The following is a 26,463-nucleotide window of genomic DNA, read 5'->3' on the forward strand; positions in this document are numbered from 1 at the left end:
AAGGACCTCGCTCCCCTTCACTATTTTTTGGGCATTGAGGTGCTAAGATCAAACAAAGGCACCCTGCTATCTCAAAGAAAATATATACTTGATTTGTTAAAGAAAGTTGGAATGCTTGCATGCAAAGATGTTGATACCCCTATGGAGATTAATCATAAATTGAGACAAAGAAAAGAAAATGAGATAGAAGACCTCGGGAGGTATCAAAGATTAGTGGGGAAACTCATATCTTACCATCACAAGACTGATATAGCCTATGTTGTAAGTGGGCTTAGTAGATTTATGCATTCTCATACTGCTGACCATATGATGTCGGATCTTAAGGTACCTAAAACATAACTCAGGGTACATTTCTTACAGGTTGTTACTTTTATTTTACTTTATGGGCTGTTTTGGAAATATGAAGCCTTTTACTGCCACTAAATCTCTGTGTTTAGTCATTCTTTTGAACCTTTTGTCTTACTGTTGTTGTTCTAGCTGTAGACTATGTTGGAGCAGTGTAATATCCTTTTCCTGGTAAATTCATCTTTATTTAATCAAGGTGTTATAATATGATGGAATATGTCTGATGTCATTAGCTATGTCACATGGGTGCGTGTGCGGGTGCGGGGATTCGGCACTTCCAAAAAACCCGGGTGCGGGGGTGCGGTAGGGGCAAAAATGTAAATATATATATAAGGGGGGTCCAGGGGTTCCCCCCGACGCGGGGCTCCAGGGGGGGCCGCCCCTGGCGGGGGGTTATAGGGGGGCAGCCCCCCCCCCCCGAATTTTTTTTTTAATTCCGCAGCCCATTTCATAGGCCAAAATTTTAAAAAAAACAAAACAAAAACAAAAAAATGGACCAAAATGACCCTGGGTGCGGTCAACGCACCCAAGGTCTGGTTGACCGCACCCGGTGCTGCACCCGCACCCGCGTCGAGTCGCGTCGACGCGGGTGCGGCACCCTGCTAGCCGAGTCCCTGTGACATAGGTCATTAGGTATTCTAGCATTTGGATTTGACATAGTTCTGTATAACTGCATAATGTAATTTTGGTGATTAGGTAGTCCTAGATCTTACAACTGCGTATGTAAAAAAAAAAAGTATCATTAACTACGATCATGGGCCGTAGTTAATAGTCACCAGTGACTACTGGCATTAACTACGACCCATGGCCATCCTTAATAGTCATTATTAACTACGGTCATGGGTTGTAGTTAATAGTTTTCCATTACCCAGGTCAATATCCTCATTAACTATGGCCCCTGGCTGTACTTAAAAAAATAGCATTAACTACGGCCATCTGTCATAGTTAATGCTATTAGGTATGGTACAATCCACTACGGCTGTTGGTCGTAGTTAAAGCCTATTTACTACAGTTTTTTAGCATTAGCTACAACCATTGGCCGTAGTTAATAGTACAAAATTTTGTAGTGTATTAGCATTTATTGGTTAGATACTAAGCATTTATTCACTAATTATAATTAATTAGTAATTTGTTGTTAACTAACAAGAATTAGATATAAATTATGTTTAATTATTTAGGTGAAATATTACATTTGCGATTTTTAAAATTTAACCTAAGGTGAGGCTGGTAAATGAAAATATGTATGTTCTTTTGGGTTTGGATCCACATTGGTTTGGATTGGACCCAACCGGATTGGGACCAAACCGGGTATGAGATCCAAGGAGGGAACCATGAAATTTTTTAAATTAAGAGGGAAAGGAGTGGGGCCCACTTGATGGGGGCAACCTGTCTCCTCCTTCCTAAGCCAATGGCCCTATTGGTGGATCAAAATTTGTTCTCAAGGTAAGCCAAAACAAATTCCCATGTCTGAAAATATCTTTTTGGTTCTTTTTCCATTTTAGTGTAAGGAAAAAGGCATCTTGGAAGAGGGGAAACGGGCTGGTGTTGACTCATGCCAACCCTCCATCCCCCTTCCATCACTCACCACCCTCATCTACTCCCACCCCACCCCCCCACCCCCCCAAAAAGCATTTTATAAATCACGTTTTCGGAGAAAGGAAGGAAAAACACTATTCACGGTTTTTGTGAAGTGTCTCCTCTCTTCTCTCTCCCCTCTAAACCCTCCACCATTATATTGGAAAAAGAATAACCGAGTGTGGAAGCTACACCTTCATCAACTCTAGTGTAGGGAGGGGTGCTCTTTGAACTCCTATCTACATAGTTTTGAAGAGGAAAATCAGTTTATATTTCATTCTTGACAATGTAAGATGCAATGCCATTTTCATATAGATTTTTTTTGTTAGATCATTCTCATTTCCAGCATATGGTTCTTGTAACGTGTTATATTTTCTTTCATTCCCAAGCATATCGTCATCTTATAGCCTGCTTTGTTTTCTTTTCATTTTTCAGCATGTGATGCTTAAATCATGATTAGTTCTTGTTTCTTTTCCTTTCAAAAACATGTTATCTTACCTTATACTGTGACTTTAGTTTCAAGCTTATTGTTGTTTTTAAATCAAGCCTCGATTCTGTTCCTTTCATTCACCGCATTGTGTTAAGTATGTTATGTTCTTTTCTTTTCTTTGCATTGCATTTAAGTTTTGTTTGGTTTTTCTTTCAAATCGGGCTGTGTTTAGTTATTTCAAAACATGGATTAGTTTGAAGCGTGTACAATGATTTTTAAAGGTCTGCAATGTTTGAAAAAACTGTTTGAAAGCTTGATGCAGCGATTGCTTTTTTATCGGATTTCGATTCCTAAAAAAAATAGTCTTGAAGTTCGGCTTACCAGGGAATTGACACCTTATTTGTTTTGTTTCAGTCAAGTTACCAGGGGTGTCGACTCCTGCAGAACAGGTGTCAACACCTCTTTTTATTTTCGTTTCAGTCGGGTAACCCGAGTATCAATACCTGTTTTTCCAGTGTCGACACCTTCTCGGTTCTGCACAACTATTTGACCCATCATGTCGACACCTGTTTTTCCAATGTCGACACCTCGTTGATTTCTGTTTTTTTTATGTTGACCTCAGAGTGTCGACACTTATTTTTCTAGTGTTGACACCTTGTTGATTTCTGTATATTTTTATGTTGACCCAGAGTGTCGACACTTGTTTTTCCAGTGTCGACGCCTCTCTGGTTTCTGTATGTTTTTATGTTGACCCCAGAGTGTCGGCACCTGTTTTCCAGTGTCAACGCCTCTCTAATTTATGTATATTTTTATGTTGACCCCCGAGGGTCGACACTTGTTTTTTCTCGATTTCAGGATATTGTGCACTAATTGGGGGAACCTAGCGTCTTGGAAGAACCTAGCATCTTGGAAGAGTAAAAAACAATGGTGGTCCGATCTAGTGTTGACGCTGAATATGTGAAGGAATGTGGTGGAAATCCTTTGCAACGGAGTTGAAGCTAAAACTTAAAACTTATTGCTATATTTTGTGATAATAGAGCTGCCATACAAATTGCATCTGATCCAATACATCATGAAAGGACTAAAACACATAGAGGTGGATTGTCATTTCATTAGAAAAAAGATTGAAGCAAAGAACTTATTGACTATGTGCGCCCATAGTTTCAGCTAACTGATATACTCACCAAGGCAGAAAATAAAGCAAAGCTTTAAGAACTTAGTGGCAAGTTGGGAATGCTAGATATTTTCTCCCCGACTCGAAGGGGAGTGTTAGTGGGTGGTGCAGTCTGGGTTATTAAGGGTATGACTTTTCTCTTGTAAAAGGTTATAAACAGACTTTATAATTGAGTTCAAGGGCATTTTTATCTCAGTCCTACTTTTCTAAAGATGCAAATACTTATAGAAAAATGAATAGGAATTATTGTGCCCTATCTTCTCTCTCTCATGCTTCCTCTATCTTCTTCTCCTCTTCATTTCTATCTTGCATTTCTTTTCCTCCATTTTTCTATAGGTACCAGAAACCACGGTGACGTGATACCAGTTCGAAAACAATCATCACTGTAAGAGCTTGTTGTTGCTTGAGTGCCTCGCCGAAGGTAAGCACCAAAGAGGAAAGGTGTGGTGGCAGGAGAGAGCGTAGGGGTTGCCCTAAACCCCTCATTTTATGTTAAATATTTAAGGGACAATACTAGCCTCAATCAATGTTGACTGAATCCAGTTTTGTAGAGAAAAGAGCCAAGATGTGGTCAACCACAACCGGGTTTGGCTGACCGCACCAAGTGTGACACTTGTACCCACACCCATACCAAGTCGCGTCGACACAAGTGTCTTGGCACCTTATTCGAGTCCATGTGATGCAGCACATGTCTTGTGTTTAATCAGAGGAAAGATGCACTCCAATCAAAAGGAGCAAGGAAGAGATTTGACAAATGAAATTGACAAGCGGGAGGCAAATCATCTCTCATCCTAAAAGCATTTATAAGATAAAGATTTGGATATTTTTATCAGGCTAAAATATTTAATTACTAATTTGAGGGACAAAATTATTAAATGGAGGATTCATGATGAATAAAATGGAATAAAAGGGGAAAAATTGATTACTTAATGGAGACCAAAATGCCAAAATTTTCACATATTAACTTCCAATAAGAGAAGGATTGATCATGCTAATAGTCTGGACGATAGTCTAATAACAAGAGAGGATATCTTGGAGGCCACAATGTCCTACATCCAGAACCGGTATTGTAAGTATCATATTGTATCATATGATACGGTATGATACGTATCGTTACTTTTTGGGTTTGACGATATGATACATAATTGTATTTGTATCGTACCCGTATCGGGTGTATCGTATGATACACCCCTGTAGCATGTTGTATCGTATGATATAAGGTGTATCGTACTATACGAGTTTGGAGCACTTAAAAAGGACTCGAAACTCGATTTTTAAGTTTTGGGGTTTAAAGGTCCGTTGAGGGTCAACATTTACATTTTTCTAGAGGTTGTTAGAAGGGAACTCACGCAACCTAGGAGTCGTGAGATTGATTTGGGGGCCGATTGGTGGGCAAGGGAGAGGGATTTTGCAATTTTGTCAAGAGTGCATTTTTAATATTTTTTCACTCAAGGAAGTGGGTTAAGGTAAAAAAATCTCTATTTTTTGCTTCTTATTAAGTTTTTTTTTGGAGAAAATGGCATCAAAGGATCCGGCATGAGAATGAAGCACTCAAGTAATGAGTGAAAATCAATTAAAAATCAAGTGCAACTATTGCCAAATTTCTTTTTCGAGTGGTATCTCTCAGTTAAAACATCATTTAACTAGAACACATCATAATGTACAAGCATGCACGTTAATAAAATTGTCAGATGTCGTGAAATGGCAATGCCAGCAATTACTTGATGATCTGAGAGAAAAAGACAAGAAAGAAAGATAAATAAGGCAGAAATGGGGTAAGTGAAGCCTTGGGAGGATGTGTATTACGAAGATGAGCTCCCTACATATGACCCTACAATCCATATCATAGGATCAGAAGTAGAAAGTTCTGAAGCGAAGGGGAAATGTGTGGTTTGTACCAGTAGTAGTGTTATCGAGGGCACAAAAATAAGAGGATGAGGGATTTCTTCGAGAGGAAGTAGAGCTAGAGGCTCTATTAGGAACTTTTTCCCTCCTAGGATTGCTCCCGGGGCGCAGCCCGACATTCGTACCGCTATGACTTCTCAACATTTAGTCGAGCAAGTAGATGTCACGGTTGAGAGATGGTTCTATGATGAATTCATTCATTTCAATGCGGCAAATTCCTTTCATTTTCATGTCATGGTAGATTCCATAACCAATATCAAGCCTGGATATAAAATGCCTTCACATCATGCTTTGAAAGAAAAAGTTTTAGATGCTAATGTGAAAGAAGGCATATTATGATGAGATGAGTCAGTTATATAGAGACATTGGGTATAGCATCATAGCAGATGGGTGGATAGACAGAAAGTCAAGGACCTTGATAAATTTTCTTGTTTATTGCCCCAAAAAGACTATGTTTTTTAAGTCAATTGATATGTCTTATATGCCCAAGATGCAGATGTATTGCTCAAAGTTTTTTATCAAGTTGTGCAAGATGTTGAACTTCAAAATATTGTGCAATGTATTATTGATAATGCAGCAGGTAAAGAATTGGCAGAAAATTTTGGGTAATTCTTTTGGACCCTGTATGTTATGATGCCCATTGCATAAACTTCATGCTTGAGGCCATCGGCAGCATGGATGAGGTAAAGCAGACAGTTGAATGATGCCAAGAAATTACTAAATTCATTTAGTATCATACATGGGTTTTGAGCCTAATGAGAAAGTACATTGGTGATGTTTAGTTGATTCGTAATGCAGTTACTAGATTTTCTATGAATTTTTTGATAGTGCAAAGTCTAGTAAAGAATAGAGTTGCACTAAAAAAATGCTTTCATCAGATAAGTGGAATGCATATCCCCATGCACAAAAAAAAAATTGTAGATATTGTATTCAGAAGTGAATTCTGGAATTCATGCGTGAAGTTGTTAAGAATAACTATACATTTGGTGAAGGTATTTCAATTGGTTCTATGAGTTATCTCTATGAGGTCATGGACAAGGCAAAAGAGGTCATTAGAGATAATTTGAAGGGGAAGAAAAAATTATAGATACCTATATGGAATATCATTGATTATAGGTGGATTGGGCAACTTCATCAACATCTTCATATTGTAGCATATTATTTAAATCTTGCATTTAGATAATCTTCTATGTTTAAAATGGACAGGGAAGTCAACAAAGTACTTCCGGATTGCATCGAAAGGTCGAACCCTGATTATAGCATTCAAGATCAAATTCATAAGTAAATGAAAACTTATGATAATGCATTGTATGATATGGGGAGACCTGCCACACTGCGAAACATTGTCATAATGTGTCTAGGTAATTTATTTTGTCTATTTTAATTTTAATTTCATATTGTTATTTAGTTATGATGTTTTATATGATTGTATTTGTTATTGTCTTATTGATTTCGCATTTTCTTTTTTTTTTAGACATGTGGTGGGCTAGGTTTAGAAGTGATGTTCCAAATTTGAGAGTTTTTGTTATTCGTATTCTTAGTCAAACATGTAGTGCAAGTAGATACAAGAGAAACTGGAGTGTTTTTTAACAAATTCATACCAAAAGAAGAAATAGATTGGAGCACAAAAGGCTCAATAACCTTGTCTACATTCGCTACAACTTACGACTGAGGCAGAAGTATATAAAATTATAAAGTTTAATTGTCATTTTCATATGTTTATTTAAAGTTTTTTTTATATCATTCAAAACCCAACTAATTTTAATTTTTCATGTCATCTTTTGGGCAAATCGAAAAGTTATCATCAAGGAAGCACAAAGAGCAATTTGATCCCATCAGTTTGAAACATTTTGATGAATTTGATGCATATGTTGAAGAAGAAACATGAATTTTTTTAATGAAAAGGGCATTCAATGGATTAACATGGAAAGAGCACAAGAGGTTGATGATGAAGACCACACATATCTTAGAGACGATGTGGATGTTGAAAAAAGAAGAGAAGAAGAAAAAGAAAAAGAAAAAGAAAAAGATATTGATGATTATGATTATTGATGTTTTATTAAAAAATTAGTTATCTAATACTTAATTGTTTATAAACTTGGTTATTTTGTTTTTGTCTATGTAATATGAAAGTATGAGTCTTGTGGCATGTTCTTAATTGCAAGATATTTAATAGTTTGCATTGTTCTTGTGAGATATGCATGCAATATTATCTATGATTCTATATTAGTTGATGTTTGATGATGTATTATGCGGCTCATAGAGATACAAAAATGCTTCATATGTGATTTTATGGTTGTATTACTATTTTGTGTAATTCAACATTGTTTCATGTGATGATTTTTTTAGAATTTTTGCTAAATTTTTCTGATTTTTTTGGATTTTTTAAAATTTTTTAATTAAAAATTTACGATACGATACAATGTTACTATGGGCCCGACCGATACAGGCAACGATATGACACTTACAACCTTGTCTAAAACCATTTAAACAAGCTGGTCAATGGAAGCTAAATTTGTGCTAAATTAACATCTAAGTTGTCGAATGGGGTGCAAAAGTCATTTTTAGAGGCTCCTTGTAGTGTAGAGAAGATCATACGTAAGAACGCTATGAAAAATCTCTGAACTTGATGATTTTCCAATTAACTTATTTCAATATTGTTGATAGGACCAGGAAGATAACCTACTACATCATTCCAAATTGTTTCATCAATGGAAAACTGCTAAAAATGATAGGAATATCTTTGTTGGTCCTTATTTCCAAAGAAAATGGAGTTGAATACAATAAATGTGATAGACTTACCATTTATGTGCAGCATATGCAAAATTCTCCCCAAAATTATGACTGAAAGAACAAATTGGCGATATCATCTCCAAGAATCAGCACGCTTTCATGCCAATGCACGAATTTAGACATTGCAAATGAATCCATTCAATAACAACTGGAAAATTTCACCAGCATTTCTCTTGAACTCCAATTTAGAGGTGGCCTTTGATTCTACAGATGGGACTTCCAATTTTCTTGAATGGAGGAGAAGGGTTTCAAGCGTAAATGGATAAGTTGGATTGAGAAGCTCCTCTCTAACTCCCATTGCAGCGTGATAATTGTAAAACAAATATATATTTTAAGCATTGAGGCGTTTGAGGCAAAGTGAACACCTATATAATTGCTATTTCACATGGTAGAAGGCGTGAGCTTCTTACTTCATAAACAAATTAACCTGGTTTTTGTAGAGGGATTAGACCTTGGAGGCTTAATTAAAGTCTCAAACATGTTTGGAGATCATCCACTAATTCTTGTGAAAGCCTCAGTTCGAGAACTCTTGAGAATATGGCTGCTTTTAAAGTTGTTTAAGTTTGCATCAAGCTTGAGAATAAGTGGGGCCAAATGCACATTGATGATGTTCAACTTCATAAATCATGTATAAAGAGGCAGCAGCTTGTATCTCTTTGGGTGACTCTTCATGCAACCTGCCAATGGGATACTGGGAATATCACTCATTAAAGGCATTCCAGGGACTTCCTTTGGTCCTTAGTTGAGGATAGGATCTAAAACAAGCTCAATTGTGAATGCCCTCGTGCAGCATGTTCCATCTACTATCCCATCTTACCTAATGTATATCTTTTGCCTTTTAGAAGATTGCTGAGGAACTCCCTTTGAAAGGGCGCTAGCAGGACAGCTAGCCTTAATCTTGTTTCAACGGGAGTTTGGGATCATAGACTTAAGGTTGATGAATGAGACACTAGTAACTAAGTGGGTTGGCTTATGTACAATGAAAATGATGGATGGGCTAAGTTGCTAAAATATCAAATATGATATGAAATGATGGCCCCAAAACAGAAAGGAATATAACAATAAAAGGAAAGGCTTAGGTATCTAGAAAGATTGGTCCCTTGAAAACTTTGAAAAAGGGTGATGCCAATGGGAGGAATATGAGGACGTCATGATTTTGGGGTGACCATGGCACTAGATTGCCCTCTATGATGAATTTCCAAAGCTTTTCTCTGTAGCAAGATTTGTTTTCTCCCACTCTTGGAACAGTGAAGCTGACAAGGATGAAACCCTATGCAAAAATCCCTCAGAGGAAGAAGCACATGAATGGTAGAAATTGATGGCGGCAACCATGAGTGTTGTGGTTATCTCGTTCGAATGGTAGAAATTGATGGTGGCAACCATGAGTGTTGTGGTTATCTCGTTCGGTGCAGCTCAAAATCAGGAAAATTCACAATTGCTTTGTCCCATGAGGCTTTACTGCATCCTAATAAAATTCCTTTTCAGGATGACTCCGTATGGATTGAAGGACCCTCCATAGAGCCTTTATGTTTTGGATGCTTGGGTTTGTTAGACAATTGACACATTCCAACCTGAAAACAGAAAAAGTCCTTGCTTCAGCAAGTAATGTGCAGGAGTAGAAGAGAGTGAATTTCATTTGCTCTGAAAAAGGCCCCTTTTTTTAATCACTTTCCTCTTAGCATGGTTGGAATTTCAGTATGCCTCTCCCCAAACATTACAATCAGGAATCTTATCCTAGCCCCTTGGGCCAGGAACCAAGGAAGAAAATGAAACTTGTTATGGTGCGGGTGGCAATTCCATGTATCATGGTTCACCTAACTAGAAAGAACTTTGATGTGTGCCCAGGCCTAGGTTCAAATTTTTGGGCAAGGGGGGTAGGCTCGGTTAGGTCTAAGTTAAAAGGTCAAATCGGGTAGACAGGGTCTGGTTTTTTACCAGACTTTGGGAGAAAATTCGAAACTCACAAACGACACCACAAAAAAATCCAAAATTTTAAGGGATTAATCTAGACACTTGGGACTAGCTTCTGACCAAATTTGAGGGTCAGAGGACTAATATCCAAGGAGATATGATTTAAGGAAGTGGTCGAGACTTTTAGAGTTTTAGCAAGGCAAACTGGGTTTTAGATCCAGTAGACCCAGATTAAAAATAGAGTTCTCAAAATTGAGAACTCTATAAATACTGAAATTTGAAGGGTTCAAACTAGACACCATAATATGTACTGGGTTCAAATTTCAAACCAAACACCTTACGGTTTGAGCTGGGTGAGATCACAAAGTCTGACAAAATCTTAGGGTCATCAGAATTCAGGTTTGGGTGACTAATTTGGGATTAGGTCAATGAAAGGGCTTGCAAGACTTATTGGGCTTGGGCTAAATTGATTGGGGACTGCTACAGTGACTGGGTCGGCATGTCAGAAGCTTCACAATTTGTCTTGGAGAAGTTGGGACCGCCGATGACTTGAGATTGACCACGCCGAATTGAGGCAGCCTTGGGTGCAGACTTGATCCACTTTAGTGAGTCTGATCCAATAAGGATCAACACACCTAAACGAGAAAGGGACTAGCCCTTAAAGAGAAGAAAAAAATGAGTCAAGAGAGAGACACGTGAGAAGAGAGAGAGAGGGGGGGGACGTGAGCTAAAGAGAGAGATTAAAATTTCAAATTTTAGTTTTTTCAAGTTAAAACAAGGCCTATATATAGGCCAAAGAGGGACTCGCAAAGCCTTCACAAGTTACAAAATGAGAATTAAATAGATTCTCTATTTCTAGATAAACCTTGAAGTGCTTTGGCTATTCTTGGTTAAGCCCTACTTGGACCAAGCTAAAAGTAGGATCTTCTTTTCCAAAATTGGTTCACTCCTCAGACTCACACAATTTCTTCTTTAGTGAGCTCTTAAAGCCCTTCACATGACTTCCATGGGCCTCTAAACTGAGTCTTCATGCTCTAATTTTGGAGGGGACATCCCATGGGTGGGCCCCACTTGGTCTTTAGTGATACAATTAGGAAGGGGCATCCCATAAGTGGACCACACAAATTATAGCACTTGGAGAATTGGATTTGGGTATTCAAAAATTGGATCTGCATCATCCCCTCCCCTTTCAAAATTGCCTAGTCCACTAGGCAAAGGTCTATCATTATAGTTGGCGCTTCCAAGTCATTCCAAGTTTTGACAGTAATGACATTGATTTTTGCTTCTTCCATTCGCCCAGATACGGCTTCAACGACACGGTTCGTTGGGCCTTTCTTGTACTGGAGTTTGAAGTCATACCCCATCATTTTGGCGACCCACTTTTGTTGCAACGAGGTCGATATGCGTTGCTTCATGAGGTACTTAAGGCTTTTATAGTATGTGTGGACCATAAGTGCCTTTCGAGTAGGTAGGGCCTCCATTTTTCGAGTGTCATTATGATGGCAAGCATCTCCTTCTCGTATGTTGATAAGGCCTTGGCACGATTGGAGAGGCCCTTGCTTATGAAAGTCAATTGATGGCCTTCTTACATTAGTATGGCCTCAATCTCGTTGTCACACACATCGGTTTCCATGACGAACACTGTGAAAAACTTGGGCATGACAAATATGGGAGCCTCGCACATAGCTCGCTTGAGCATTTCACAACAATGACTCCATAATTCTGCACGAATCTTCTGTAGTACCGGATGAGTCCGAGAAACCCTCTCAAGGCCTTGATGGAGGCGGGCTTATGCCAAGAGAGCATGGACTTGATTTTCTCGGGATCTGCGCTAACGCCTTATCCGTCCACGATATGGCCAAGATAGGATACTTAGGGATGTCCAAAGCTACACCTGGATCCTTTGGCCACAAACTGAAGATCCCATAGTGTATTTATTAGGATTACCCTTACATGCTCCATATGCTCCTCCCACGTTCAACTATGGATTAGGATGTCATCAAAAATATGAAAAAAACTTACGAAGCATAAGCTGAAACACATCATTCATAATTCTTTGAAAGATGGCCGAGGCATTCGTCAATCCAAAGGGCATCACTAGAAACTCAAACTAACTGTCAAGGGTCCTAAAGGTCGTCTTTGGGATGTCTTCATCTGTCATCCGAATTTGGTCGGCTCAAAGGTCGATCTTGGTGAAAACTCGAGCCCTGTGTAACTCGTCTATGACCAAAATTAGGTGTTTGTCTTTTAAGGTCACAGCATTTAGAGACAAAAGCATAATGTGTTATCCTTCTTTCGAGACAACAACACCGACGAAGAGTAGGGGATCGAACTTGGTTGGACCACCCCACTATCGAGCATCTCCTAGATAAGTCCTTTAATTTAGTCCTTTTGGGAATGTGCATACCGATACGACCTGACACTGCACCCAGAATAAGGGTGATATGGTGGTCCTGGGACCTTGGAAGACGTGCGCGAGTCTATTTTTGGATGGCACTTGAAAGACCGTGAAGCCAGTTCGAGGACGCATCAATCCGGCATCTCTCTTTTGTGACCCATCAAGATTCTCTTTCCTACTTTCTTAAGAAGATTCTCATGATTGGATGTACAAAGTGAAACAATATTATGTAAACCAAGCAATACCCTGCGATAATAGATTAGGATGCGATGTAACTCACCTCGAAGGTGAAGCCCTTAGGTGAAACAAGGACATGGAATCTCAAAACATGATTTTGCAGGAGTGTTCGTTCCATGATCCAGATCCAATTTTGAAGGCTTAGATCCAAATCCAATTCTCCAAGTGATAAAACTTGTGGGGCCCTCTCATGGGACGCCCCCTCCTAATTGTAGCATTAAAGACCAAGTGAGGCCCACCCATGGGACACCCCCTCCAGAATCAGAGCATGAAGATTCAGTGGGCCCCAACTCATTGGAGCCCTACCTAAATTTAGAAGCCCAAGGAAGTTGTGTGAAGGGATTTAAGAGCTCACTAAAGAAGAAATTATGGGATTCCAATGAGTGGACCAATTTTGGAGAAAAAGACCCTACTTTTAGCTTGTCCAAGGGATTCTATTCAATTCTCATTTTGTAACTTGTGAAGGCTTTATAAGCAAATCTTTGGCCTATATACAGGCCCTTGTTTTAGCTTGAAAAGAAATGAAACTTGGAATTTGAATCTCTCTAAACTCGTCTCTCTCGCCTCTCTAGCTCACAACCCCCTCTCTCTCTTCTCACGAGTTTCTCTCTCTCTAGACTCATTTCTCTTTTCTCTCTTCTCTCTTCTCTCTTCTCTCTTCTCTCTTCTCTCTTCAAGGGCTAGTCTCTCTCTCGTTTAGGTGTGTTGATCCTTAGTGGATCTAACACACTAAAGTGAACCAAGGTTGCAGCCAAGGCCTACCTCAATTCAGCATGGCCAATCTCAAGTCATTGTCGGTCCCAACTTCCCCATGCCAAACCGTGAAGCCTCTAACCTCACCCAGATGAGCCAGTCATTGTAGCAATCTACAACCAAGTCGGTCTAAGCCCAGTAAGTCGTGCAAGCTCTTTCACTGACCCAATCCCAAGTTAGAGTCTACCCAAACTTGAATTTTGACGACCCCAGGATTTCGTCAAGCTTCGTGATATCGCCCAACCCAAACTGTAAGATGTCTGAGTCTGAAATTTGGACCCAATACTCTTTAGGGTATCTATTTTCAGCCCCTCGAATTTCAGAATTTATAGAGTTTCCAATCCTGAGAACTCTATTTTTAATTCGGGTTTACCAGATCCAAAACCCAGTTTTCCCTGCTAAAACCCTAAAAAACCCGACCACTTCCCTAAATCATATCTCCCTTGATATTAGTCCTCTGACCTTCAAATTTGGTCAAAACAGGTATCTAGATTAATCCCTCCAAATTTGGGATTTTTCTGTGGCGCTGTTTGGGAATTCTAATTTTTCTCTGAAAGTTTGTCAGAAAACCAAACTATGTCTACCCAAGTTGACCTTTTGACCTAGACCTTGACCTAAATGAGCCTACCCCCTGACCCAAAATTTGAACCTAGGCCCAGGCACACATCACTTCATCAAGTAATGTGCAGAGTAGAAGAGAGTGGATTTCATTTGCTCTGAAAAAGGCCCCATATTCAAATCACTTTCCTCTTAGCATGGTTGGAAATCTGGTATGCCTCTCCCCAAACATTACAATCAGGAATCTTATCCTGGCCCCTTGTGCCAGGAACCAAGGAAGAAAATGGAACTTGCTATGGCACTGGTGGCAATTCCATGTAACATGTTTCACCTATCTAGAAAGAAACTGAAGATTTCCACATAAATATGCAGCAATGTTGAGAAACAAGCACCATAGTATCCAGACCGGAATATATATGGCCTCATTCCGTTCCAATAAATTTTTTATCCTTTCAGGAAAAAGTAGTTGCAAGAAGTGTAGGAAAAAACATCAAAGATTTTCTGATTGATGCTACCAAGGTATCTTTAACAGCCAATAGCATGGAATCAAGTTGCTGATTTTGATCTTTTTTCAAGGTAGATAAGAGGAAGCATTAAAGATTTCTGCTTCTTGTATGTGACAAACAAATTAAAAAAAAAATACACAATTGTGAAACAAGTGTAGTTCAAGGACGCACCTGGAGGCTTATAAGGTGGATCGGGAGTCAAGCAAAACTTCTGGTAGTTGCGAAGTATTTCACAAACTTCATTTGGACGAAGCCAACGGTTTTGAGCCTCCAATAGTATCTGCCCAATGTCTGTTTGAATACAAGTCAGTCGATGTATTGATCCCCTCGTCTACTAGTAGAAAAGAACAAGAAATACTGACATTGATTAGAAGAGATGCAGTCAAACCTTTTTACTCATTTACATTCATAGTATCTCTCGATTCAGAATGAAGATATGCACATGACTGCACAGACTTCATATAAGCTATTTGCCTAGTTGTGCGTTGTGAATTAATTCAAACATTGGCAGTCAGCAGATAAGAGGGTGTTTCGCCTATAAGAATCTAATACATAGCTTATCATTCCCTATCATCAATTGCCTAGCATATATCAAAACCATGTAAGTTCCAATTGTATCCTGGTATTTTATGTAGGCAAGAAAATACTGAAATCACCACTGAACTTGGCTTTTCTAGACAGAAGGAAATTACAGAAGTCCTGAAAAAACTTTAATGGCGGGATGGTCGCCAACAGAATTTACAGCATTATAATGCTGCCATGTCTACAAAGTAGGTGGTGTTTTAAGAAACAACGTAAATATAAAGGAGATCATGTGGGAAGAAAATTCTTGTACCATTAAACCAACAAGATCCTTACACACAATCATTTTCCAAGAATCCGTACTCATTATCAAGAGTCTCTTCTTTAAATTCGAATCTTAATCTCTGTTGAGAATTGTCGCTTTCACTTGTGGAGCAAAAGAGACAACTTATGCATTTCAACATCTGCAAACCAAGCGCTTTTTTCTATATTCGAGGATGAAATCATTGAGAATCAAGAACTTTCAGCACACATCAGTTTGCTTGTCGGATTAATAACCACGAATAATCAAAAAAAATAAAAAAGACTCAAAGCAGATTCCACAGAAAAACTCAAATGCATAACAGAACAGGGGGGGAAGGAAAAAAGAGGAAACCCCGGAATCGAGACCTACCCAATTGAGAATTCACGGCATATCTTCTGCTATCAGCCATCCAAGAGCGGAACCCTCGAAGGAAAGGTCTCGATCATCCACGGGGATGACGCAACGCTGAAAAAAAAACAACCAGAATGATCGAAGAGCCTCCCCGGATGCCAGAAAATCTCAAAGCTTGCCCAAACGAATCAAAGGCGAAGCAGGGAAAAAACCGCAATTCCAGAAAACCCTAGAATAGTCCTCCGGGCTCCATTTTTCGTCGTCTTCCTTCGTTCTGTTTCCGCTCCAAAGAGAGAGATGACGAAGGAAAAGGAGTGCCGAAAAAGAAGGCCAGACAGAGGGAGGGAGGCAGGGGGAAATTAACAGGGAAAGGAAAGGAGAGAGAGAGGATTCTCTGCCTGCTACGGTGCGTCCATGTGGCCCCCAAATAACAACGTCCCCATATGAAGCAAAAAAAAGTCAAGTTCAAGGGCCCGCCTTTCACACGGGGGGGCACTCGTTTCATCCACATTGGCTCAATTCAATTCGGCCCCTCTCCACCCAAGGGATGTAAACGGATCGGATTCGCATCTGATCTAGGCATGATTACTAAATCCGACTTAATCAGATTCAGCATAATCAGATGAAGATTTGGATTCAGAGTCGAATGGGGATGAATCAAAATTGAATCCAGATCCGACTTGCTTAAAATTTGACGTTTACAAGTATTTAGATTCGGATTTTAGTTAGATTCTGTTTTTTACGAATTCATACTCAAAACTTGATACTGAATTCGGATCTGATTATTATATGGGTTCTACTTTGTCTAACAAATGCAACTAGATAAATTTGGATTCAGTCAAATGAGCAACCTGAATTAGAACCGCTTCCCTCTCTGCGTGAAAAGATCAGGTGCAATATGATTGCACAAATATTTGTGCACTAATCACCTGATCACCCTCCATCATTGGGACAGGTCCTGTCATTTGTGGGACCCATTTGTCATGCATGCTTGATAAGGATCAAATTTCAAAAGCATCCTCTTTTAAGTTTAATATTTGGTGATATTAAAGGCACAAAACTATTGAGTATAAGTCATCTTCTTTTCATATATTTTATATTTTTGTCTCGGATGTCATGGATGTGATCTGCACTGTTCGTTCAATAAAAAATGAGTTTGGAATCATGTGATTGTGACATGTAAGCATGTTCTTAAATGCTTCAAAAATCAACAACCCACAATGTACTAATATTTTACAATTAAGAAAAAACATATTTTTAAATTGAAATAATATGATTTAGAAAAAGAACCATATTGAACACATTTATATGGTCAGATCGAGTCAACCAAGCTTGAACCTGTGATTTCCAGCTCAATAGATCTCCACCTTCAATAACACCAAATATTTAACCTATTCTTTTAATATCATAAATTTTTGGCACATGTAAGTAATTGGTTCTTTGCAGATCTTGAAAAGCATGTGTATATGATCCAAAACTTGTTTTGCAATAAAATAACCATCTAGATCATATATGTTCGTCAAATTCACACAAAAAAAAACTCAAAAAATGTGAAAATTGTAGTATTAATAGCATGTGTAAACCACTATATAATGTATAAAAGAAAGAATAACAGATAAAACAATTTTAAAGAGGGTTTTCATTGTGTTGGTATTAAGGTATTTTAAAAAATTGAGTAATGTTTTGAACACTTCCTCACTCCCCCCCCCCTCCCCTTAATAAATCCACTTGATTCGACTGAGGTAAAGGATGTCCTCCGCTAGTGGGTTTCGATCCTTGGCTGTCCCATGACAAGTGATAGCTTTTAGGCCCAGTCGGAAAAGTAGCTAAAGCATTCAAGACTAATTGAGCTTGCATTTATTTATTTTTATTATTTTTATTTATTTTATGATGAGGAACTATCATTGAGAACCACATCACTTAATTGGTCTGCCTTCTTGCATGGTAAACTATGGGCTCACATGTGGGACCCATTTGTCATGCATGCTTGATAAGGATCAAATTTCAAAAGCATCCACTCGCTTGTTCAAGGCCCATTTTTCAGTGCAAGTAGCCATGACATTCAACCTCGATCTTACAAAATTACCAACCAATCAATGCTTTTGCAAAATTGTTGCTTTCGTTAGCGCAGTCAATGGCACAGTTGATCCTAATTAAATGTTTTGACTCTTTTAACAAGCCAGCTTTGATTCTATTTTTTTTTTAAGGTGGATGTTTGTTTTGTTTTGTTTTTTTATAAGGAGAAGGGTAGATCTTAGTTAAAGATATTTTGTTTTTTATGCTAAAAAGTATGCAAGCTTTTTTTTTTTTTTTTGTATCCCCAAGAAAAAGCTGGCCCCTTATATTCTCCTAAGCCATGTCACATGGACACTGAACTTAAACGCGTCAAAATGTTCAAAACTAGGACACGTGGCTATAATTTTCTACTTTAATTGATAAAGTTTGGTATTTTAATATATAAAAATATGTTTATTCTTTAAAATATTGCTAAAAATATTAAAATAATTTAGGCAATGCCATAACGCGTCCTGGCGTGTCTATATGTTTATTCTTTAGATCCATGTAACAAATCTTATTATATGTTTCAGAGCTTGATGTTTTAGATCATGATTTTGGCAGCAATAAGATTTTGAAGTTTAAAAGATTATGAAGTCGTATAGTCGGTCAATGGTGAAGACGCGGTTTGGTACTGGGAGCACTCTTTGGGGTTGGATGAACTGTCGCTGTTGATAGCACATATCAAATGGTGATGGTTGGTATTTATTTTTATTTTTTGCCTTCTCCAGAATATTTAGTGGCAGTCTTGATCGCCGCTAAATATCCGAATGGGAAAATGATCAACCCTCTAAAAAAACTACTCCAAGTCCACCGGATACGAATCAATGCAGGCTTTTTGCATTTAAAACTAATCTACGGGCAGACAAGATCGTACGTAGAATGGGGCCTTCATCAGAAATGAGGAATGATCACGTGAGCCCACTGCTCATGTACGTTGGATGAGCCCCGTCATCCCATCGGCCCCTGCCCTGCCCTGCCCTGCCAACCTCGATAACCAAAAGGCAGACAGTTCGTCTAGGGAGCCCACCAGGGTCCTTCAGATGCCGTTCATCTACAAAATGAACGGTGTCCAACAACCATCAATTTGCAGATATTCCCAGCCGTTCGTTTGGTACACAAGTGCGAATCAGGTCACGGGTACCCTAAAAGAAAACGTCAGGGGTAGAGTTATCAATAGGTCAGGTTTGACCCAATGGCGGAGCCACATTGTGGACAGGGTGGGCATGTGTCCACCCTGACCACAAAATCCCTCCCCGGTCAGGGTGGGAACCACCTGACCTGATTTCTTTTTCATGACAGAACAACCATGTTAAATCCAGATCTAGAGTCCACTTGGTCATCTCAGATCTAGTTCAGATTCGGGTCGACATTGATTTGTTGCACAATGTTCAGATCTGTATCAGGGCATGACATGGTCATCTTGTTAAAAGAACTTCATTCTTAACATGATTTGTATGAACTTTTAGATCTAAGGTCAAGTTCTGGTCCAAAAACTGAACCGAGACTGTCAATTGGTTGGGGCAGGTTGTAAAGAGGTCATACTTGTTCATTTCATAGGTTCAACCCACTTAACACTGTCAAGATGTAACCAAAATATACTTGACTTGATCATAGCAAACTAAATCCAAAATGGTTCAGATCCAATTGAAAGCATACATTAATGGGTTGGATCAAGGGTTTGAACCATAACTCCACTAGCATATGCTTGATCTGAGTCTAACCTGTTGGATCTGGTTAAGATCTATTCACTAAGTCCCGAAGCAACCTTAACCCGATCTGAATATGTTACCAATAATGGCAATTTTGTCTATCCCTAAGTGGGAGGTAGGTAGCATGGCCTTCTACCGTGGCATCTTCATTATATTTGGAAAAGTGAGATGCATTTAATTTGGTTTTCTAGAATTCAAATTGGGGAAGCTTGTCTCAATTAGCTTATGTGTTGATAATGTTTTTTATGATTTACGGTTTTGATTTAGTTTTTTTATAATGACATAAATATTTATTTTTTATTTTTTATTTTTTATTTTTATTTTGCATTTTTCTTAACTACTATTAGGTATGAATTCATGAATAATGAATGCTTGATTTTTAGTAAAATAATAGGGCTTTGTTTTTTTATCAACTAGCATAAATATAAAATTTGACTTTTGTAGGAATTAGGGTTTTGATTTGATTTTTATAAATTATTATAAATATTTAATTATGGTTTTAAGGTTTTTATGCATTTTATTTTTCAATTAGCATTAAACATGAATACAGGAATAATAAATTATTGATTTTGGTTGGAATATTAAGGATTTTATTTTTTTATCAATTGGCATAGATGAGAAAAAAAATTAACAATGAATCAATTATGAATTGTTTTCTAAATATGGAAAATCAATGTTGTCAATTGTAAATGTTACACTTTAGATAACTATTTTATTTTTTTAAACATATTATTGGTATAGTTTATTAATAATTATTATTTTTCTTTTTTAATATATAATTGTGCCCACCCTAGTTTAGATTCCTGGCTCCGCCGCTGGTTTGACCCCAAACCTGAACCAGACCAAATCCAAGTATGGTTTGTGAAATTTCATACCAGACCTGACCCGAGTTTCAGTTAAGGCTCGTGAATTTCTAATATAAAAAGGTAAAAATATTATTTTACCGAGTACGGACTGGGTTTGATTCATATAATCTTTACAGGACCTGTGTATGCGTTTCTTTTAACAAACCCAATAGGACCTGGCTCTCGACCTTATCAACTACTCAAAGACAAAGCCAGGTTTGGATATGACCCTTTGACAACCCTAGTCAGGGGTCGTTTTGATGTCGTTCATCCATGATGATGAATGACGTCAAACGATCATGGTGTTTGCTTTTATTTCAGCCATGTATTCAATGAACTGTTGATGCCGCTCATTACAAGCATCAATCTGGGACATAAGCTATCCACCCAAGGTAATTCGATGTCATTTGTTGACATGGAAGAATGAGGGAAGGAACATGAGAAATTTTGCTCATGTCGACATCGTGGCCGTCTGTTTGCATTTTGGATGAATGCCACATGGTTTTGTTGACTTTTTAGCTTTTTAAAAAACAAATCGGATGGCCACGATGTCGGCATAAGCAAAAATGCTCATGTTCAGCCAGCGGCGGAGCCAGGAATTGAAATAAAACCATGTGGATTCTGATATTTGGATCATCCATAAAAAACAAATTTGAATCCAGAAAAGTCCACTAACATAAGAGTATGAATCCCATGTAAACTCACATTGAGATATTATCATAAGACCCAAATGGAACGTACCTGATAATTAAGTATCGGATTCGATCAAAAGTTTCGACAGAATCCGATCCATTTGGACCCACATTTCATTTTCACAATTTCCCAACCGCACCATTTTTTTCTTTAAATTTCTGTATTTTCCTTGATTTCCGTGCACAAATATCTGTAACTCTCATCTGTGGGATATCTGTCAACATCGACGGCCAAGACGAAGCCACGCGCACGATCCGTGTTGTCTGCCATTCTCCAATAATATCGCTTCTCTGTCCCCTATATAAACAATTCCAACCTCCCCTTCTCTGCACCATCAACTTCTTCTTCCTCCTCCTCTTTGTCTACTTCCGTTTGTGTTTCTTGCTTCCTCTTTTCTCCTTGTTCTCCTCAACCGTAGCAATGGCACCTAAGGCCGAGAAGAAGCCAGTGGAGAAGAAGCCGAAGGCGGAGAAGCTCCTCTCGAAGGAAGGTGGCACCGCCAGTGACAAGAAGAAGAAGAAGAGCGGAGAGACCTACAAGATCTACATCTTAAAGGTGTTGAAGCAGGTCTACCCCAATAATATCCTCTAAAAACATTAGATTTGAAATGACATTCATATAAGCTCAAACTCTTTCTTTAAAAACCTACTTTTCATGAGAGATATGTAAACATGTGCAAGAACGTCAACAGAAATATCAAGGTATGCAAACTACACCATCCTCCATGCTTGAATGACAATGTTCCAGTGGCACTCCCCCCATGCTTATATGAAATTACGTGAATGCACATGAGATGCAATAAATGAGGAAAAAGCGTAGAAACAACTTAACATGAATTATAAATGCGTGTTCTATGAATGCAATGAATGCAATATATACATGACATGACATGAAAACTCATTAATAAAAAAAAAAATAATAAAATCTACAAATCCTAAAAGCAAATATAATACTATACAAGATATGGGTTGCCTCCCATAAAGCGCTAAGTTTCACGTCCCCAGCCAGACGGATCCCTAGAAAACTCCTTCATCGTCCATGAGATCAATGGACATGAAGTCATGTCTCAATCAGGCTCTCTGTGAAAAAGAGTGTCATTAGTGACACTACGCATTGTGTTCTCATCCCTTCTATCTCTAAATGTAATATCATGACTCTGTGGACAAGAAGGATGAAGAATAGTCTCATCTGAGAGACTAGTCAGAAAATGAGAGTCTAGGACCGACCAACTATCAATCAATGCAACTTCAGCCAAGTGGTGAATATGATTTGGCTTGACTTGGTCAAGCACCTTCTGCATCTGTACCTCTTGCTTACTGAAAGCAATCGATGATCCTAAAAACTGAGAAAATAGGGCTTTATGAATATGTGAAGAATGTAACAACTGAGGGCCTTGTCCCTTCTGCTGAGGTATAATGGAGATTGACTCATCAGTGGAAATGATATGGGGCTCATGAGTTGATTCCCGAGTGGGGTGACATGCCTTCCCATACTGAAGGGATGTAACAACTTTGACTTGCGCATGATGTGAATCAGTGAAATTCAAGTCAAATGAAATAGAATCATCTCCCTTGGATGAGACAACAAACTGACTATAAAGGTTCCCCTTGCTTTGTCTACTCAGTGTTTGAGCTAACTGTCCCATTTGAGTCTCTAGCTTGGCTATTGACTGCGTATGGGAGCAAAAAGTGACCTTGATATCAGAAAAAACCTCTAACATCTTCTTCTAAAATGATGAACTCGAAGTGGGCTCTTGAGGAGAAGGTAGACTGGACTGTGGATGAATCTGTAGAAAAATGGGATGTGAGTAATCTTGTGAAGGGTTATTGTGTATATATCGTGTCTGGGAGGGCTGATGGGATGAAAAAATGGAATGGTTTAGCCAACCTGAGTTATATGATGGTGTAAATGAATTAGGCATGAGTCTAGCGAAACCTTGGGCAACATTCACCTACTCCTGAACGAATTCAGGATATGGCGGTGTTGTCGGACAATCAGAAACACAGTGTGCAAGGCTAGCACAAAGCTCGCACACTCTTCCTACTAACTTCTCGAAGAGTTTGCTAGGAATTGATCTAACTTCCTATTCAATTGGTCAACCTTGGTACGCAAATCTAACTCAGACCCAACTACGAGAATCCCAACTTTCCTAGAACCAATAGACAAATGTGTAGTCCTATCAAGTCGTGAAGACAAAGCATGATGCATCATGTTTTTACTCAAGGTCTCAAATAAAGACCAAGCCTCATCCTCACTCTTGAGCATGAAAGTGCCCCCACACAATGAATCAACCATTTGACGGTTTCTCTCAGTAAGACCGTCATAGAAATATTGCACCAGTTACCAGCGCGGCACCTGGTGGTGGGGACACTTGCAGATAAAATCCTTCATCCTCTCCCAAGCCTCGTGGAACATTTCCCCCTCTATTTGCGAAAAGCTGGTGATGGCCATTCAATACTGGTTTGTCTTACCAATTGGAAAATATTTTTTAAAAAAATCCCTTTGCATATGTTCCCAAGTGGTAATTTGAACTGTATCTAACGCCTTCAGCCAATGCTTGGCTTTATTCGGGAAAAAGGGTTAACCTCATAGCATCGTCTCCAAAGTTGTTAATTCGCACTGTCGAGCAAATCTTAAGAAATTCTTCGAGAAGACGATATGGGTCTTCATTGTTAATGCTATAAAGCGAAGGTAGCATCTGGATCACACTGGCCTTTATCTCAAAATGGTTCGCTCCTACATCAGGTCTCGTGATGCAGGAGGCGGAAGTGTACGTGTTTGGCATGAAATACTCTCTAAGAGGATGAATAATTTGCTGATTCTCAGTCATGGTTGCAGCTCTCTGGGCTCTCCTAATAAGGGACTCGGGGTCCTCAATCGGTTCTACCAGCTCGGGGTCAAGCGAGCGTCGCCCTTGCATACACCTTAAAGTAGACCAGTGTAGCTCACGTCAGGTTTTCTACCTAACTAACGTGCTAGTGGCCAAACCACGCAAACCACAAAGCGAGTAAACTAAAAACAAGAAATACACACATCACGCAGTTGCATACAGCAGGGATTATGCAAAGAAAATGAAATCTATGTGTATGGTACCAATTGTACATAGTCACCTCTAAGGGAATCCTAGTGGGCGGGCTGTGCAGAAAAGTAAGCTCGTATCTACAATATGCACACACGTGGTTCTAAACCTAAATGCAAAACAAACACTAGGTAATAAAGTGAATACTCATATTTCGCCCTTCCCCGGCAACGGCGCCAAAAAATTAATGTCTTTTTTTTTAAGATGTTATAGTTTTGAAAGATTTTTAAATGAAGAACATGTGAAAACCATACATCAAATAATAAAAACAGGTTCTCACTTGTAGTAGAGACCGGGTCGAACTCAGGGAACGAGAATATTTCGTATTCAAACAAACAACTAAACTATTCTTTATTGTTGAAATAGAAAAAATACGAAGAAAAGTAAACTACTTGGCTATTACATTGAATGAATACCCTACACAGAGGGCTTAAAAGACATTATTTACAAACCCGGAATTAAATTCCTAAATTCTAAAATAAAAGTAAAAAGTTTCTATCTTCATGTACTTCGTGTCACGTATGCACTTGAGCTCCACTCTTGTAATATCCTGCACGAATCAAATGAACACGAGTAGTACACGAAATAGAAGTAGAAATTATATTGAACTAATTAAATGCTAAAAATATGAAGGAAATTACGCAAGAATTCTAAATGACAATTTCAAATGGAAATTAATTATAATTAAATCTGACTAACTAATTACTAATTAACAAACTAATTAACAATGTTAATACAGACTATACTAAAAGAAACATCAGTAGATCTACACTAAAAATCGAAACAGGAAATATGCAGGAATGAACAAAATCGGAAATATCTTTGTAAAACATGAAATGAAGGATTTAAAAAAAAACTGGAAAATAAAATAAAGGACAAACTGGAAATGAACTTTAAAGAAAAAAAAGAAATGATTTATAAACCAGATGAAGGAATATTAAAACAATTGGAAATCAGAATATAAAGACAAAAACAGGAAATTTGTAAGAACTGAAAATAGAAAAATTACTCAATAAAGAAACAAAAAATTACAAATTTCAGAAAACAAGAACATGTGATGCATGAAAAACAAAAAACTGAAAATACATGAAATGAAAACCAGAAATTTAGCCAATGAAAAACAGAAATTCAAATTTTGAAAACAGGAAGAGAAATATGTAAAAATTGGAAAATTATAAGTAATTGCAAAGACTGAATAACAAGAAAATACAGAAAAAACAAACTGGGAATGACTTAAAAAAAACTAGGAAATACAAAACACGAAATGGAAAACTGGAAAACAAGAAATCGATTTTAAAATTTGGAAAAATGAAATAACAGAAAAATAGGAAATGAAAACAGAAAATGAATGTTAAAAGCTGGAAAAATTGAGATGAACAAACAAGAAATTAAAAACTGCAATATGTAAAATTAGGAAATTACAGAGAAAAAAATTACAGGAAATTAAAGAATTAATCAAACAGGAAATTAAAAAAAAACAAGAAAACAAGCTAAAAAAATAAATAAAAATCAGAACAAGCAAAACAGGAATTCTAAACAATAAGGAAATCAGAATGATAAAAAAAATAGGAAATTAAAAATGCAAAATAGGAATTTAATGAACTACTCTATCGGATGAAGTGATTATGTGCAACATTGAAGATTGATACAGATGATGAAATCGATGCACGCAGTTGTAGATAGTGAAATCAAACACGATGAATGCATTAAAGATTGTGGATGACGATGAACAGATGAGAATGATGCAAGATGAAAATGAATGTTGAATTAAAACGATGTGTATCTACGATGCAAAGTAGAACAATGAGAGAAATGCAAGATCAACAGAAAAATAAAATTGCAAAAACACAAAACGCAAAAGACAAGATCAGAATTAACTAATAGAAGTGCAGGAATCATAATCTGATGCATAATTTTTTCATTTTTCTTTTTCTTTTTTTTTTGGATTAAATCAACTATTCCTATGCTACAGAATATAGAGAAGAAGAGGATGAATTAGAGAATGGGAAAGAAGAAGATGAAGAAGAGAATGAGAAGAACTTACCGTAAAGAGGCGGGGTTAGAAGAGAGGTGGACTTCCATGCTTGCTGCCGCCGGATTGAATATCTCCACCGGAAAGAAGGAAGGGAAAAGATGAGAGAAAGAGGGAGAAGGAGAAGAAGCGGAAGAAGGGGTCGAGAGGAAGGGGAAGAAAAGAGGGCAACATGCAAAGGGAGAAGGCGATCAATTTTTTTCTTTCATTGAGTTTTAAACCCACCAGGGTTTGTTTTGAACTTTTGGAAATTCTGAAAAAAACTACCTTCTAGAAATTATTTAC

The 26,463-nt window shown here is 38.0% G+C and overlaps 1 protein-coding gene across 2 annotated transcripts in view; it reads right to left on the bottom strand.

The window, feature by feature from the left end:
• Window positions 1-16,144, bottom strand: part of LOC149826646 (calmodulin-binding transcription activator 3-like) — a 150,629-nt gene extending 134,485 nt beyond the window's left edge. Inside the window, exons 1-3 of one of the 2 annotated variants that reach the window (XM_090018918.1) lie at window positions 15,975-16,144; window positions 15,781-15,876; window positions 14,757-14,876 (exon numbers count right to left, since the gene is read on the bottom strand). In XM_090018918.1, the coding sequence (XP_089875044.1) occupies window positions 14,757-14,876; window positions 15,781-15,820 (160 nt within the window). In that variant the 5' untranslated portion in view covers window positions 15,821-15,876; window positions 15,975-16,144. The remainder of the gene's footprint in view (window positions 1-14,756; window positions 14,877-15,780; window positions 15,877-15,974) is intronic. The other variant, XM_090018919.1, reaches the window with a different exon arrangement.
• Between the last annotated feature and the right edge of the window lie 10,319 nt (window positions 16,145-26,463).

The sequence above is a fragment of the Nuphar pumila genome, chromosome 10 (genome assembly GCF_984573655.1).
Source record: "Nuphar pumila chromosome 10, dmNupPumi1.hap1.1, whole genome shotgun sequence".
Lineage (NCBI taxonomy): Eukaryota > Viridiplantae > Streptophyta > Magnoliopsida > Nymphaeales > Nymphaeaceae > Nuphar > Nuphar pumila.